Source organism: Erpetoichthys calabaricus, chromosome 12, assembly GCF_900747795.2.
Source record: "Erpetoichthys calabaricus chromosome 12, fErpCal1.3, whole genome shotgun sequence".
Classification (NCBI taxonomy): domain Eukaryota; kingdom Metazoa; phylum Chordata; class Cladistia; order Polypteriformes; family Polypteridae; genus Erpetoichthys; species Erpetoichthys calabaricus.
The window spans coordinates 7,398,171-7,415,165 of NC_041405.2; the positions used below are offsets into that span (position 1 = coordinate 7,398,171).

A 16,995-nucleotide genomic window follows, 5' to 3' on the forward strand; every position below is an offset into this window, starting at 1 on the left:
GTGTTACCCCCTGTGTTTATGGATTGAATGGCGGGTGTCCCAGATGTCCACATGACCATCAGCATCTTCAGTTTCTTTCATGTGAAGCCTGAAAACCATAAGGACGGATTTAGAACATCTCTGTTAGGTAGAATGTCCAGTGAGGTCTGGGTGGTCTTTTGGCCTTGGAACCCCTGCAGATTTTGTTTTTTTTTTTTTTTCTAATCTCCTGGCCTTTCGACCTTACCTTTTTCTTTGTCACATACTGTATAACATAATTGCCTAATTTAGTTTTTCATGTTTTATATTAATTTCCTTTTATTTAATTTTGTAAAGAACTTTGAGCTACATTTTTGTATGAAAAAGTGCTATACAGATATCTGTTGTTGATGTTGTTGGATTGTTTCAGCGTTATTGGGTAATTCCTTTGCTTCTTGTTATTGAAGAGCATTTTATGAGAATAAACTTTTTATTAAGATTCAGCACTTGCCTTTATTACTAGTCGGGGTTTAATGGTGATATCCACCTCTAGTGAGTATTTTTTGGAAGGGCTTATTGGAACTCTTTAATGCTTGGAACTCCATACACGACAATTATTTTTCATGTTTTTTTTTTTTAATGTTTTTTGTTAATATTTTATATTTTACTTAAATATTATCCAGCAGACACCTGTGACCCTGTGTTAGGATATAGCAGGTTGGGTAATGACTGACTGACTTAAATATTATTTAGTAATTATGTCTTGGTCTTATATATTGGTTTCCTGGCTGTGTTCCTTGCATTCTGTGGGTGGAACCTCTAGAGGCGGGACCACCCTGACATCTCTTCTGAGGGACCACCCTCCGCCAGTCTGTTCAAGTGGAGAATACGGATCCCTCAGAGCATCACTGGAGTTTGTGGAGTAAAGGTGTGTTGTGAGTATTATTGGATTTTCTGTGTTTTTAATTTGATGAACTTTTCTTGATTATTTCATGATCCCTTTTTGGGGATACACTTTTTTGGATAATTTTACACTTTTTCCAGTTTTTGTCATTTTTGGGGACAGTTTGTTTATAAAAATTTGTCATTTATAAAGATTCCTTGCTGGCCTTGTTATTAAAGCCAGAGGTTTCAGTTTATTCTCTTCTATGAAGGACATTTTTGAGTATTTTTAACTTTTTGATGCCAATGTTTTATATTAGGCTTGCGCAGGCCTCGTGTGTTTTAGAGTCAGGATGCCTGTGGTCCTGCTCTGGCCTGTGTGTTTTTGTAGCCTTAACACCCCTTTTACCATTTTGTGTCACCCATCTTTCAACAGGACCAAAAACAGTAAAGAAAAATTGTACTCAAATTTTAAAAGTGTTAAAAGTTTTTATGATTTTACATGTGTTTTATGTATTTTATTGTAGTTTTGGAATAATAATTTGTTTTACATACTTTCTGTTATGTTTATAATTATGTTCTGACTCTCTAAATGTTCTGCCGTTCCATCTTCATTGTGGGTGGAGCTTCAAGAGGCGGGGCCACCCTGATGTCACCATTCCTGGGCCCTCCTTCAGGTTATTTAAACTGATTAGAAAGATCGGGAGCGGGAATCATTTGTGTTTGGTGGCGTTATTGTAAGTGTTGCTTTTGCTGTCTGGATTTACAGGTTTTTTAAATTCTTTTTTTGCTCTATTATATGATTTTTTTTTCACTTTCATATTGGGACTTGTCTGCTTAGGGCTGCATTTTGCATTTGCTCTTTCATTTTTTTTTTGTATTTTCAATCTTTTTATAATAAATGTTTGATTTATAAAGTTTCTTTCCAGCTCTTTTTGTGTTCACAAGCTGGACACTGATGGTGACCCTCCTCCTTGTGGAAGCTTTCAGTTTTTTATTGAGATATTTTTACTTATTTTCCCAGCTTCCCTTTTTTGGACTTGCTCTGGCTAAAGTCAGCAGGTAGTATTTGGGGTCCTAAATAATTTAAGATGAGGCTCTTCTAGGCAGAGTTGTGAGGATCCTGGCCTGCTTGAGTAGTGGTTAAGGCTTTGGACTTTAAACCCTGAGATTGTGGGTTCAAAACCCGTCACCAATTCTCTTCACCTGCCAGTGCACCAATTGGTCGGTGAAAAAAACATCGGAAATGTAACCGATTGTATCTCAGATATTGTAAGTCAACTTGGATAAAGGCGTCAGCCAAATAAGTAAAAGGAAAAACCTTTTGGAGGCCACACATCATTTTGCCTTTGTGGAAGACTGTGGATTGTAAACAAAAAAAAATCAAGAAATTGTAATTGTAGCTGCAGGAGAGTAAGGCGAGATTAAGCACGGGAAAAACGCGTGCTGAAAGAAATCTCTCAGTCCAAAAGTTTGTTTTAAAATATTTAGTGAAAATTCAAAGCAAGCAATTCACACAAGAATAAAGAAAAAAAGTTGTTACACATGTAGAAGAAAAAAATGATCTTCTCTAAACTTAGCTTTTCTTGTAAAACTTTAGTTGTTTCAATACTTAAAGATTCTTAACTTCTTCTTCTGTACAGTTTAAACGTACGGCACAGCACTTTCAGTTAAGTGCTTTGTCTAACATGTTACTTGACACACAAAACACGCAGGCTCGAAAGGCACGGTTTAAAACCATGTGCCCTCTACACCTTACATATGGCAAGGCTGGTCACTAACTGAGAATAATGTTTAGTCAGAGAAGCTAGAAATAATTATAATATACCATTTCAATTCAACTGATGGGGGTTATAGGAACCTCCCATAGATTATGCACTATCATTTAGTAAAACATTTGTGTAACTAGGAAATGGCTCTTACAGTAATAAAGAAAAAAACACACACCAAAGTTTGTAGTTTCTGTCCGCAATCTTGGACAACCAGAAAATGCTGCCCTTTATACAGTTATGTCAATAATATCTCTTGCCGCACACTCCTGGTCATCCATGGAAAACAACTCTATAGCAACCATACACAAAGTCCTCCTAATGACAGCACCCATAAGAAACAATAATGCTGTAGCAGTAAGACATGAAATACGTTTAACCTTAAGAAAAGCAGTGTGCAGTGAGATTAAACTTTAGATGTGGGTTCTTCAATTTGAGAGAAAAAAAAACCAAGTAGAATCCACGTTCAACACAAAGGATATAGATGAATGTCAGGAAATAAATTTAAAACAAACTCAGATTGTAACACAGGAGGGACATATCACAGTATAGAGAAAATGATGACACATGTCCAAGACTGATTTTGATTTGGCTGATACATGAGAAGCAGTGCTGAGGTTTGCTTACTATCCATTACAGCCATGTTGGGTTGTGTAGCCTACTCCTCCTCCCCAGAAGGCAAAGCACACAACATATTGCATCGACTTGCAGAGATCATAGGCTATGACTCCTTAGACACCAGCACAGGTATCTCCCTATAAATACACACATTGCTGCCCTAAGCAAACCCCAACTCTTTACACAATTATCAGTGCTAATGGTCACCCTTCAACACCTCATCTAGTTTAAAGAAAGAAAAAAAAGATACATTCTTAACTTACCACTCAGACCCTTGAAGTGCCTCTCAATATAATTCTTTAAAGTAGTGTGTCCCACTCTGAGGATGATCTTTGTATTCATGAGATTTTCTTTCATTGTATTTAGTTCTGCCACCAGAGTGTACAAATGATTCTCACACAGGTAGGGGGTCGTGGTGTCCTGACGAATGAGGATGGGCTCTTCATCCTGCTTCTGTCTCAGCCAGGTTACTGTAATATCCTTTGGACAAAAGTCAGAAATGGTGCAGGTCAGGGTGCAGGGATGGCCATTCATTATCGATGGAATGTAAGTCAGCTGGGACACGTTTGGACGGTTGTGGATGCCTGTGTACATAAAATAAACAAGAGAGTGTTTTTGTAAAATAATGTTAGACAGCGAGCAGAGTGCAGTTTGTTCTGTAAGGTGAGCCAGACTCAGTCTTTACATACAGGAAAGAGGCCATTTTGTAGTGATCCTATTTACAGAGTTGAATTATCTTTACAAATCCATAATGAGTGCTCTGCCATCTTAACAATAGAGTCCTTTTACAAGTCTGATCATGAAAGTCAACCATTTCAGTCAAATCAGCACAATAGAGCTGCACATCATATCTAATAAGTTCGCTACATATATATTTATATGTATGTTGTCACACACATGCGCTTAGGAGGCAGTCAATAAGCTCAAAGGTGAGGGTTGATATACGGTAACGGTGCCTCTCTCTCTTTCTGTCTGTCAGACAAAAGGAAGAAAAATAAACATGCACTGACAGAATCCAAAGATGGCCGCCAAAAACATCACGTCTGTCAAACCCAGATGACGTCTCTTCCGGCCTCTTCACATGACATCGTTGCCAGTTCCACATCACTTCTGGTGCACCTTTGATGACGTCACATCCATCCCACAGCTTCGACGTCAACTCCTGCCAACTCACTTCCCGTCTCCATTTTTGTTTTGTCCGTATATAAACGCCATGTTTGCATGTAACGATCGTCAAACACGATTTATGTTTTTGATCACCAACAAAGTGAACGTCTGTTTCTTTGTCCTACAGACATTATATGAGGACGGGCCCCAAACCTTTGTATTTGTGGAAGCCTGTTATTTAGAAAGAAGACTATTATATATATGTGTGTATATACAGTAATCCCTCACTTATCACGGGGGATAGGTTCCAAGGCCGACCGCGATAACTGAATTTCCGCGAAGTAGGGACACTATATTTATTTAATTATTTAACGTGTATTTGGACGATTTTAAACCCTCCCTGTATTGTTTACAACCCACCATTTACTCTATTAAAAACAGGGACAACTGCTAAGCAATATGAAATCGGTAGATAAGTTTACACTTACTGTATAGCGAAGTACACGTAGCAGCTTGTAGGCGGTCATGACGTCGTCGACCTTGTTGCAAAGATTCCTAAAGCAGATTCCATCCAGACTTGTACTGCCTTATCACGTCCACTTGCAACTCGTTTTGCACCCTGGTTAAAGGACACTGCGGCCGTAGATCTTATATGCTTTTCCTCCTTTTTAAATAAAAAGAATCGATGTCCTGCAGCAGTGTAGCTGTTCCCTTCCTTCAACATATCCAAAACTTTTACCTTTTCTGCAATCATTTGCATCTTCTGTTGGTGCTTGGACACGGCCCCTGAAGCATTAGCACGTTAATGATGAATGAGTGAGATGAGACTTCCTGGTTAATGCAACATTCCGTCGCTGAGCCAATCAGCAGCACACAGGAACTTAACTGGGTTGCTCTGATTGGGTAGCTTCTCAGCCATCCTCCAATAGCATCTCTTGTATGAAATTAACTGGGCAAACCAACTGAGGAAGCAAGTAAAAAGACCCATTGTCCACAGAAACCCGCGAAGCAGCGAAAAATCCGCGTTATGAATTTAGATATGCCTACATATAAAATCCGAAGTCGTGAATCCGCGAAAAGTGAACCGCGAAGTAGCGAGGGATTACTGTATATGTAATAAATGTAAAAATTAAACCCAGAGTCCATCTGAAAGCACAGGAATGTCACTGGTGTCCAACCAAAACATAAAAAGATAGAAAAAAAAACATAACTACACCAAGTCAGATTAGATGACATAAGACCTGCCATTGACTCAGCTGTTACAGAAATATCATAGGAAGCCATCATGAACAGGAAAAGGTAGAAATTGAAATGAAGCAGAAAGTGTATCTCCCATAATACTCCTTCCATGCATATAAAATACAGTGGGTAGGCAGGTATTAACATAATGTGCTGATGTGTAGGTAACCACCTAATAATCAGATTTTGTAATTTACAATTATATAAATTAATAATGATTTTTTTTTTCAAAACAGTTTTTCATAATTATTCCTAATTTTCATTTGGCTTGCATTTTTATACTTTTTGAGTGGCACTATCATATTATTTCATTCTAATATTTAGTTATTGCATTTTATTGAAGTGAATTACATAACGATATTCTGTAAAAAAAATTTTAAAACGTGTTATTTAATCAAAATACTTGCAGTTTTTCATCCTCAGTACTAACTAATGATAATAGATTATTATTATTGACACATTTAATTGCAGTTGTGATTATTGAATATTTGAGCAGTAACATTATTTTTCTTCTTCTTTAATAACTATTAATACTTTTTTTACTTTATGATGAGCTGCTCAACTATAGTATATTAAAATGAATTTTGAAGTAGATTTGAGAGTGTAACGTTAATTAAAAACTATTTAATTGTAAATACAATACCAATGTGTAAGTCTTCTCTTTGCACTGTCCAGCACTGTGTGGTGGCCACTTACGTTAGGACACCAGAACTGTGACTGTGTCCGATATAAACAAACCATTCATGTCTTTCTGCTTTTATTTAGGAATATGCAGTTTGTAAGAAAGTAGTCAGGGCTGCGAATTGGTGGCTGGTAGCTGAATTTTATTTATTTATTTATTTTTTGGATTTGATATATTTCATTAATCCCCCATGGGGAAATTGTCTTTAGTTTCCCTGCTTACCCGAATTCTTCTTACAAAGTCTATTTTTGGAAGCTCTAAAATGTAGGAAGAGTGGCTCCTCCGGTATTCTAAACATGTTCACTCGTAGCTTTTTACGTAAAAAAAGACAGAAAAGAACAGATTGCTCAAAGCAGCTGAGTGATTAAAGGATAAGACAGAGCAGGACAGGAAAGGACTTCTCTGCACACCTGAGCTTCCTGAATTGTGCAGGTAAAAAGCGCAGAACACATGAAATGAAGTGAGAGGGTAAAGAGGAGAATGAGAGACTTTGAGGCTGCTGCTCTCCTTACCAGTGACGTTCAGCTGGCCTGTGTGCCGTTCCACTGCCTCATCCAGTAAGTTGTGCTCAACTCTGCAGATGAAGTCCATGTCCTTGATGTTATTGCAACTGGCAGTGAATTCAGCCTGAGCCACCAAGTAGGAGCGACTTTCATTTTTCTTAAAAGGTCCACAGAGTTTAAATGTTGGTTCCCATTGCTCCTCCACACTTGTCACTTTCTCTCCACTTGTCTTCTTTCTTTGAATCCATGTTACAGTGGGGATATCATTCAGATAGAACTCCGAAATAAGGCAATGCAACGTACAGGGTCTACCGATCTCAACATGAGATAAGACTTGGATAACAGAAACCACAGGGATTCCTCCAATCCCTAAGGAAAAAAGCAGAGAAAAAACATCAAGTTGTTAGAAGGTCTACTGCCACTTTGTTTCAGCACTCAGCTTGGTCTGATTTGGTTTCTTCTACTAAGTTTTGTAGCACCTGCAGTGTGTTTACCTAAAATCACTTTCTGCACTCTAAGACAGGGTGGTTCTTAAAGTGTTTTTATCTGAGGGTCTTTTGTCAAAGTCATAGATATGGCAAACCACCTTACAGCCAAGGGTCACTTATTAGTGTAGCACATTTTATTACTTGTGATGAAGCAAAAATGACTCATTTTCAAGCCCAACGGTGGTTTCTCTGCATTTCAAAGTTACAAATGGTGGCTACTGATCCATAAACACCCCTTTACCATAAATGTGGTGTAACAGTAGTCAGCCTGGCTTGATTTTTGGCTCATATTTTTAATTTCTCTTGATTGGTTTTCTCAAACCATTTTATGTATTCCGCCCCACCATGTCCACTGACTACTCACTAGCCTTGTCCTTAAAGAACATTGTTAGGAACAATGATAAACTAAGTCAAGCACTAATATATTCAATATATTAAATATTCACAAAGAAACTAGCCAATGTTTTAGCAACAATGCATGTTGCTAACCTCTAAACTGAGGGTCTGCATTGCCTCACCACTTTAAGACAGAGTGGCACACATACCTGAGCTTCTGAGTTTTAATTTGTGAAGAGAAAGAACTACTATGAACACTGTTTTCTTCATCTTTCTAGTTTTTACTTTGTCTTTGGTATATAAAAGATTGTAATTCTTTTTAATGACTATTGGTTCATTGGCATTTAATTATTTAACTAGTTTGCATTTCTGACAGTCAAGCATTGGTGCCAGCACTGGAGCTCAAGCACCCCAAATAATTCTGCCATAAATATATAAAAATACCAAATAGCCTACAGTTTGTTCAGCCTATTCTGCTATAACCTAAGTTTTAGAAATGTTTTGTTGCTTTCCATTTTATCTCATGGGGAAGAACATCTGTCATGTGCTGTTAAGCTGTCTCTTTTGGTCTTCTGTACTATTTGTAATGGTGGCTGGGAAGACAGACAACTTAAATGCCAAGGAACGGCTGGGGTACTACCCTGGTAAAAGCAGCCATAACAACTCACTAAAAGATCTGGTGCTTATTTGTACTAATTATTTACAAATCTAAACGACTGAGAAAGAATTAACAAGACTGGAGAAGAACTGGAGGGGAATGAAATGTGCTGTTGATGGTAAGTGGGTGGTTAACACTAACCAGGAACAGGAGGGGATTCACACCAGCTTGTGTTTATTTCATTAAACTCTTTATAGACCTGGAGGGAGTGAGTGTGGGTCTGTCCAGGAGTGTCCCCATGACTAAATGGAGTTCCATCTAGGACTTTCTAATCCATTAAATCAAATGCTATCAGAGTCAGCCATAAATCTGCACACCAACACACCCACTGAACAGCACTTCAACACCTACAATCCTCATACTCAACCATCTTACCTGGTTTGCCCCCCTCAAACTTCTTTTTAGTTGGTTTGTCCAGAGATGGGTGAAAAATTACTACTTCCTTGATGAACTGTGGGTCTCTTAAATCCTCCCAGGATACACTGCATGTGCCACTGCAGCTGTAAAGGCCTTGCTCTTTCGGAGTTGGTATGCCCTTATTTGTGTCACTCTCTGAGGTCTTCAGCCAGTGAAGTCCAATAGTGTGTGGGTAGAAGTTGATTGCTTCAATGGATAACTTGCCTTTGGGCTCATTCATCACTGAAACATCTCTGATCACCGATACAGGATACGCTGTGCCAAAAAAAGACATAAGGAATAATAACGAAGGTAAGGACCAGTAGCAAGGTGCAACATGAGACCACAGCAATGATACAGAAGTATCTGATTGGCTAATGTGTTAATTGGGGAGGAGTCATGTAGTATAGAATCCATAATATGAATCCTAATTCTCCTTTAAGGCTCAGATTGCTTTACCTGATTAATAAAAAGGCCTCAACTAAAAACCCCTTAGGCCATCAAAAACTTTGACCCAAAAGCAGCACAAGACAGGACTTTAGACAAAGCAGCCAGAAAAGCTACCCTCCCAAAATGAACCCATACTTAAAAACGAGTTTGTGCAAAAAATTGTGAAAGAAATCTGTCTTAATAATAAAGACATAATAACATAATAACATTCGCTTCCCAGGTCCTCCCTGCGTGGAGTTTGCATGTTCTCCTCGTGTCTGCGTGGGTTTCCTCCTGGTGCTCCGGTTTCCTCCCACAGTCCAAAGACATGCAGTTTAGGTGCATTGGTGGTCCTAACTTGTCCCTAGTGTGTGCTTGGTGTGTGTGCCCTGCTGTGGGCTGGTGCCCTGCCTGGGATTTGTTTCCTGCCTTGCGGCCTGTGTTGTCTGGGATTGGCTCCAGAAGACCCCCGTGACCCTGTAGTTAAGATATAGAGGGTTGGATAATGGATGGATGGATAGCATAAAGATAAAGCAGCTGGGAAGCACAGCGGTTAGCACTGTTCCTTCAAGAATATGACATCCTCCTGGATATTGTCTGAGCGGAGGACATCTGCATCTGTGTGGGTTTTAAGTTGACTGCCATTTCCAAAGTAGATGTTTGAGTGCTTGTGAGTTACCACTGTGATGGGCCGACACCCTGCTCAGAGCTCCTCACTTGCTTCCAGTGCTGCTGGGATAGGCTCTGACCCCCGCCATCCTGAACTAAATTAAATGGGTTTGAAAATAACATGATGGGACAGCACAGCACGACATTAAAAAAATTAAAACAGTGACATTTTATTTAGTACTGGGTGTGTTAAATGACTTCACGTGAGAAATTTTCGACTTGGTTATTGTGGTGTCAGTTAATCAGAAGTGCTATGAACTAACTGACTATTTTTCTGCAAACAATGTATGTATTTTTTTAACTAGGGCTAATATTGGTTCAATGGAGATCTTTACTCCTGAACATCTCCATGCAATTACACAAGAGTAAAATATTTATGCTGTAGATCAATTTCTGCCTTTCCTAGTGACTTGGCTTTTGTTGATGGCCATTGCAAAACAGTTTTACAGGAAACAGTTCTCTTTTGAGTTGAAACAGGTAATCAGAAGATATAATGTGAAATTCCAGTATATACTCTTACTATTATCAGATGTTTATGAAGTTCATTTTTTTTTTTTTTAGCTCAGCCACAGGGGATGCACAAACCAGTGTGTTTCTTCATGCCGGTCCCAAGCCCTTATAAATGGGGAGTGTTACATCAGGAAGGGCATCTGGTGTAAAAGTATGCCAAATCAACATGCGGACAACAATACAGATTTCCATACCGGATCGGTCGAGCCCCGGGTTAACAACGACCGCCACCAGTACTGTTAGTCAACAGGGTGCTGGTGGAAAGTTGGCTACTGTTGGCTGAAGAAGAAGAAGAAGGAATAGAAGAGGAGGGAGATGTGTCCGGAGGAAGGTAAAGAGAGTGGAACTGAGGGTAGGAAATTTGAATGTTGGCATTATGACTGGTAAGGGGAGAGAGTTAGCAGCTATGATGGCAAGAAGGAAGGTTGATATATTGTGCGTGAAGAGACTAAATGGAATGTAGTAGTCTCTTGGAGAGTAAGGCCAGGTGGATCGGAGGTGGATTCAAATTGTTCTATCATGGTGTGGATAGAAGGACAAATGGAGTAGGGGTTATTCTGAAGGAACAGTATGTCAAGAGTGTCCTGGAGGTGAAAAGAGTGTCAGACAAAGTAATGATTATGAAGCTGGAAATTGGAGGTATGATGATGAATGTTGTTAAGAAAAGAAATATTGTATATGATACAGTGTGTACATGTGTCCATCTCATCTGTCATGTGGTCATGTCGGACATATTATCTGAGCTGTGCAAGCATTTAAAATGGCACCATCACTCCTAGTTTGTCTTGGACATGAAGAAACCACTTTCTCTTGTATTTCTCTCTCACCCTCCCTTGCAACCTGACCTGAACCGTATAGCACGCTTGCTAACCACACCATATTTGAGTTTAGCTAATTCATCCTTTGTCCTTTTCACAGCTAACACCAAATATTATCCTGTCTCTTTTTCCTGTCCAGGACATTGCCCCTTCTTCACTTGTCCATCCACTCCACTACTCTGCGCCACTATTCTGTTGGCAGTGTTCATTTGCATAAACTGGCAAACCACATCTATCCCTTTTCTGTTCTGAGCTTAAAAGGACGCAGTGCCTTAGAATAGCCACTCACTACATCATTATTATTGACAAATAAAAAAATCACGGGTTAGCTAATTTTTCTAGACTGTCACCAAATTTCAGTCATACAAGTCAAAGCATTTTTGACATTTTGGGGTATTTAGTTTCTCTATTCTGTCATTTCTAAATATTTAAATACTGAAATGTTTTTTAGTGCATACCTACTGCCTTAAATGGACAATCCTGCAAAATGTCAGCTTTATTATTTTTTTTAATTAAACAGGAGAAAGTGTTTTTGTTGACGAGTGATTGAGTCAACTTTACATATACTGTATATATACGTGTGTTTACTAAAGGGCTTGAATACATGTGATTCTATGCCAGACCAGGGGTTGGCGAAGTGCACTAATTTTCCCTCTCGATCTTTTGCAGACCATTCTAGGAAAATCCCGCCCGGCTCTGGGGCAGCCAATGATGTCACTTCCAGTTCCGGTATTGATGACATCACTTCCTTCGCTGGCCTTTAAAGCCGCCATCTTCTCTCAAGAGAATCAGTTCTGTTTTGGACTCAGTTGAATGAACATGTCTTTGTTTTTGAATCAAGTTTGCAGCCGGGAACAATTATATGGGTGGCTGCCCCAAACCTTCTCAACGTCTTATGGTCATTTTTGTGAATATATATATATATACATACATACACACACACAGAGTGGGAATAGAAAAGAATCCCCCACTTCGAAATATTTTTTTTGCTTTGCAGTCTTAAATGAAAACACACAACCCAATATTTTTTCCAGCTTTACTTATTCAGTGCAATCTCTAATATCCAAGTTCCAAGGTCTAGTTTTAATCAATATTTCCTTTCTTTGACCTTGCCAGCCTTACAGTGTAATAAAGAATGCGTTAATTATAATTCTAAGCCTTGATTTGTATGCACTCATTTCTGTAGAAATAAACACATCGTGTTCAAAAATGACTTCTACATTTTTAGGAATTCAAAGACCTGTTAGGCAACTTATGATGCATAATTTTTAGGAAGGGGGTTCTTAATGCCCTGAACTACTGTTTGCTGTATAAAGAGGTAAGCTCTTACTGTTGACATTTATACATAGACCATTTATGGGATAATTGGGGGTTATATTACTTACCAAGCAATGATATCAAAGTGTTCTTTTCCATAGAAGTGGGTTTCTGAAATCGCCATCCATTACACTTAACCTTGCATTGTATTGTTACACCTTCATGATCGTTCATATTTGTCACAAATTTCAAAGTAGTGATTCCTCGTTTTAGATTCTCTTTTCTCACTTTTTTTACACTGTCGCTGGGAATGAGTGAAGTGAGCTCATCAGGCATGACTTGTTGATTTTCTTCTCCAGGCTGAAGGGTCTTCACCACATAGGGACCACTATTATGAATTTGCTCCCTAGAACCATGTGACCTTATTAGAAACCACGCTACCTCAGTAATATTATAACCATCTTCAAAGATGCATTCCAGGACCACTTCTTCACCCACAAATACTTTTGAGGGGACAATAATCTCTGACATGGAGAAGCTTGCCTTCCAAACTGGACAAATAAAAAAAATAAAAGGTAAAGAATAATTAATAGACTATCAGGTCTGCCAAATCAAACCAAATGTCTTCATTATTGTGTGACCATCTAACCCCTCATCTGCCTCCACACCTCTTGCTTTCCTTCCAGTTAAATTTCAAAATCTCACGTAAATTCTTCTGCTCACTTACTATGTTTTGAAATCAAACCCTTCTGAGCCTCTAAAATCACTGCATTGATAATGAAAATGCACAAGTACCTGCAATTACTGTGACCTCAGTCTTCTCATAACTTAAGAAATGTTACACAACAAGGACCATTTAGGTTATCAGCTCTGTTTGGTTAGCTAAATACTCAACTGACTTGCAGCAGCTTTTTAAAAGCCAGGAGTCTCCACTTTATCTAGATGACTCAATGGATTCCCCCCCACATCCCAAAGAAACACATGTTAACCAGGACCATTTTTTTGGCATTAGAAAGTTAAGCAAATACAGCGGTTTTGCACCTTGTGGGGGTCTAGGGTGCAGCTCACAGAGAAAATTGGAATGAAGAGAGGTGATGACCTTAAAATATACTGCTCGAAAAATGAAGGGAGCACTTAACCGTTACCGTTTAACACCAAGTCAGTGAAGCTTCAGGGATATCAGTCTGTCCATTTAGGAAGAAGAAGTAACTGTGAATCAACTTCACTTGCTTTGGTACAAATGAAAGTGACAACAGGTGACCTGGAGAGGCAACCGCAGGACAACCCCATAAAGGGAATGGTGGCCATAGACAGTTGCTCTCTCCTTATCCTTCCTGACTGATTCTTCTCTAGTTTTGTGTTTTGCTAGTGTCCTTGTTACTACTGCATAGCATGAGGTGATTCCTGCAGCTGATTCAGGTTGCACAAGTAGCCCAGCTCCTCCAGGATCACAGATTCATACGTGTTGTCACAAGAAGGTCTCAAGAGCATGGAAGAAATACCAGGAGATGGGCCATTACATGAGGAGAGTTGGACAGGGCCATAGAAGGGCATTAACCCAGCAGCAGGGCTGCTATCTGCTCCTTTGTGCGAGGAGGAACAGAAGGAGCACTGACAGACCCTATAAGATGACCTCCAGCTGACTACTGGTGTGCATGTTTCTGACTAAACCATAAAGATGGCTTGAGGGCCCAATGTCCTCTAGTCGGACCTGTGCTCACAGCTCATCACCATGCAGCTCAAATGACATTCACCAGAATATACCACAATTTGCAGCTCCGCCATTGGCGCATCGTTCTCTTCACAGAGGAAAGCAGGTTCACACTGAGCACATGTGACAGACATAAAAGCATCTGGAGATGCCATGATGAACATTATGCAGCCTGCAGCATCATCCACCATGACGGGTTTCGCAGTTTGTCGGTGATGGTGTAGGGGGGCATATATTTGGAGGGATGCACAGACCTCCACGTGTTAGGCAACAGTGTCCTAACTGCTGTTAGGCACTGGGATGAAATTCTTAGCACCATTGCCAGACCTTATGTTGGTGCAGAAGTACCAGTGCCATGTTAATTTTAACACATTATCCCAAACACTGCTCTGAGATCATCACTGCACGTTCAGTTCCTCAACAAAAATGTAGAGATTTCTGAAATACTGAGACTGATTATTTCAACCAGAAGAAGGAATAATGCAGTCACCTGAGTATTTGCTCCAAGAAATTTATCTTGTGAATGCTTCCTCCTAAAGACTGTAACAGATATGGGCAGACCACGAAATCCTTAAGTGAAACCTGGCTAAGAGTTTACAAGGCCACATAACTGGGTTACTCGTTGAGATGTTTACCCACATTAACCTGGTTTCTTAGAGACCAATATCCTGGTTTCCAGTAAGGAATAAAGTAATTTTTGAATTTCTGTGCTAATATCTAGGATCAGTGGTAGCCCAAGATGTAGATATAAAATCTTAGCATATATTTTTCAGTAATCTCTGCTCACTGGGGAAAATGACTGGAAACTAGTAAATATTATCTTGTGGCAAAAAAACAAAACAAACAAAAAAAAAGTGATTTGGCATATCGAAGTAACTATAGGCCAGGCCAGTAAGCTTAATGTGCGTAATAGGTAAATTAATGGAACAATTATTAAAGAAAAGATGGAGCTTCACATGGCACGAACTGGACTATTAGTGAACAACCAGCATTGGTCCAGACTGGGGAGGTCGTCTTTCATGAATAAGCTGGAATTCTATGAGGAAGCAACAAAAAACTTTATTTCTTCCCAGGGGGAGATTTGGCTCTTTAACAGAAGCTCCTTAAATAAATTAAATGAACACACACACACACCAGAATGACTGAAAAGGAAGAAAATGAAAAAGAAAGAATAACTTCAGACTTGCCAGTCACATTCACAGTGAAGCTCTATACAGGCTTATTGTTTAACCAAGAGGACATGAAGAGGTGTTAACAATTATGAAGGGAATTAGTACTATGGGTTCCTATTGTTTTTTTTAAATAAATTCTTCAACAGGAATCTGTTGGAAAACGTGTCAAGGATAAATCTTGCACAAATATTAGAATTTTTTTCTTCAAACAAAGAACCAATAGAAATGTGAAATAAATGACCAAGTAGTGTGGTGGAGAGTAGTCAACTTCATATCCATCCATCCATTATCCAACCTGCTATATTCAAACACAGGGGTCTGCTGGAGCCAATCCCAGCCAACACAGGGCGCAAGGCAGGAACAAATCCCGGGCAGGGCGCCAGTCCACTGCAGGGCACACACACCCCAAGCACACACAAGGGACAATTTAGGATCGCCAATGCACCTAACCTATATGTCTTTGGACTGTGGGAGGAAACTCACACAGACACAGGGAGAACATACACACTCCACGCATGGAGGACCCAGGAAGCGAACCCTGGTCTCCTTACTGCAAGGCAGCAGCACTACCACTGCACCACCGTGCCGCCTTAACTTCATATCTCACCCTTATATTATTTTGGAGAATTTAGGAAAATAAGGTTGGTGAGCTTGTTTGATTCAATGGCCTGTCCTTGTCAAAACTGCTCCAATGTTCTAAAGTGGCTAAACTAATGAACTGTAATGCACCAAGTTTATAGATCATTCTCAACACTACCTAATCCAGTTGAATTTTGTGGGGTAACTGGACACTATCCTGGAAAAATCAGGTACAAAGTAGGAACAATTCCATTACAGACCATAATCATTCAGCTTTCAGACTACTAGATCTTCAGCTGTCCAAAGTATGTTAACAATTACACTCTATCTTTGATTTATGCTCACAATAAAGAAACATTATATAAAGTAGAATTTTTAGAAAGATGTTTGATCATTAGAAAATAACTAAGCCAAAATGTTTTAAATAAAATTAATCATAAATGTTCAATACAAATGACACAAGTTCCTTGTGCCCAGACCCTCTGGCTGTCACAGTACATTTTCATAAATTTGCATACATAGCAATTCATACCGTTCTCAATGTCACTTAATTCAATTCAGGGTCACAGGAAAGCTGAAGTCTGTCCTGACAGCATGGAGTGTAAGGCACCAGCCGACCCAAGGGAGGGTGCCAGCCCATCACACACAATTGCCAATTCACTTAACCCTGCATGATTATCAATGTAAAAACAGTTTTTATATTTTAAAAGCAGCTCACTTTTTTTCCAGTAGCAAACTCCAAGACCGATCAGCAGAACTGCAGCCACTAAAGTTCCAACAATCACAGCAGCAATGTTGACATCACCACCTGGTTTTAGGACATAAAGAAAATAAAAAATTAAGAAGGAATCAAAAAATCTGAGGAAGGAATAAACCATAAAGAAGAGCACGATGTTTAATTTTTTTTATTTATATCATGTCCATTTATGTGTCATTTAATAATTGTATCATTTTCACAGTGACATCACTTGAATGAATTTCTTCCCCAAATGTCACGTTTTTCTGAGGTTTCAGGGAGTCACAAATGTTGCTTTTAAGGCCAACATCTGTTCTTATTCTTGTGTTCATGTTATCCACACCTGAGATGGTAGCAGAGTAATAACAGTAATAAGCATGTTCACTTTATGAATTATCAAAACAAACCTCTCTTTTTTATTGGTTCATGTTGTCACATGCAACATGTATATGCTAATCGAAACGTAACATCTCACTAC

At 39.2% G+C, this 16,995-nt stretch overlaps 1 protein-coding gene across 2 annotated transcripts in view; it reads right to left on the reverse strand.

Annotated features, from left to right (window-relative positions):
- Positions 1 to 16,995, reverse strand: part of LOC114661799 (CD276 antigen-like) — a 33,044-nt gene that overhangs the window by 3,139 nt on the left and 12,910 nt on the right. The window contains exons 5-9 of one of the 2 annotated variants that reach the window (XM_028815000.2): positions 16,500 to 16,589; positions 12,448 to 12,870; positions 8,616 to 8,912; positions 6,768 to 7,127; positions 3,491 to 3,811 (exon numbers count right to left, since the gene is read on the reverse strand). In XM_028815000.2, the coding sequence (XP_028670833.1) occupies positions 3,491 to 3,811; positions 6,768 to 7,127; positions 8,616 to 8,912; positions 12,448 to 12,870; positions 16,500 to 16,589 (1,491 nt within the window). The remainder of the gene's footprint in view (positions 1 to 3,490; positions 3,812 to 6,767; positions 7,128 to 8,615; positions 8,913 to 12,447; positions 12,871 to 16,499; positions 16,590 to 16,995) is intronic. The other variant, XM_051934708.1, reaches the window with a different exon arrangement.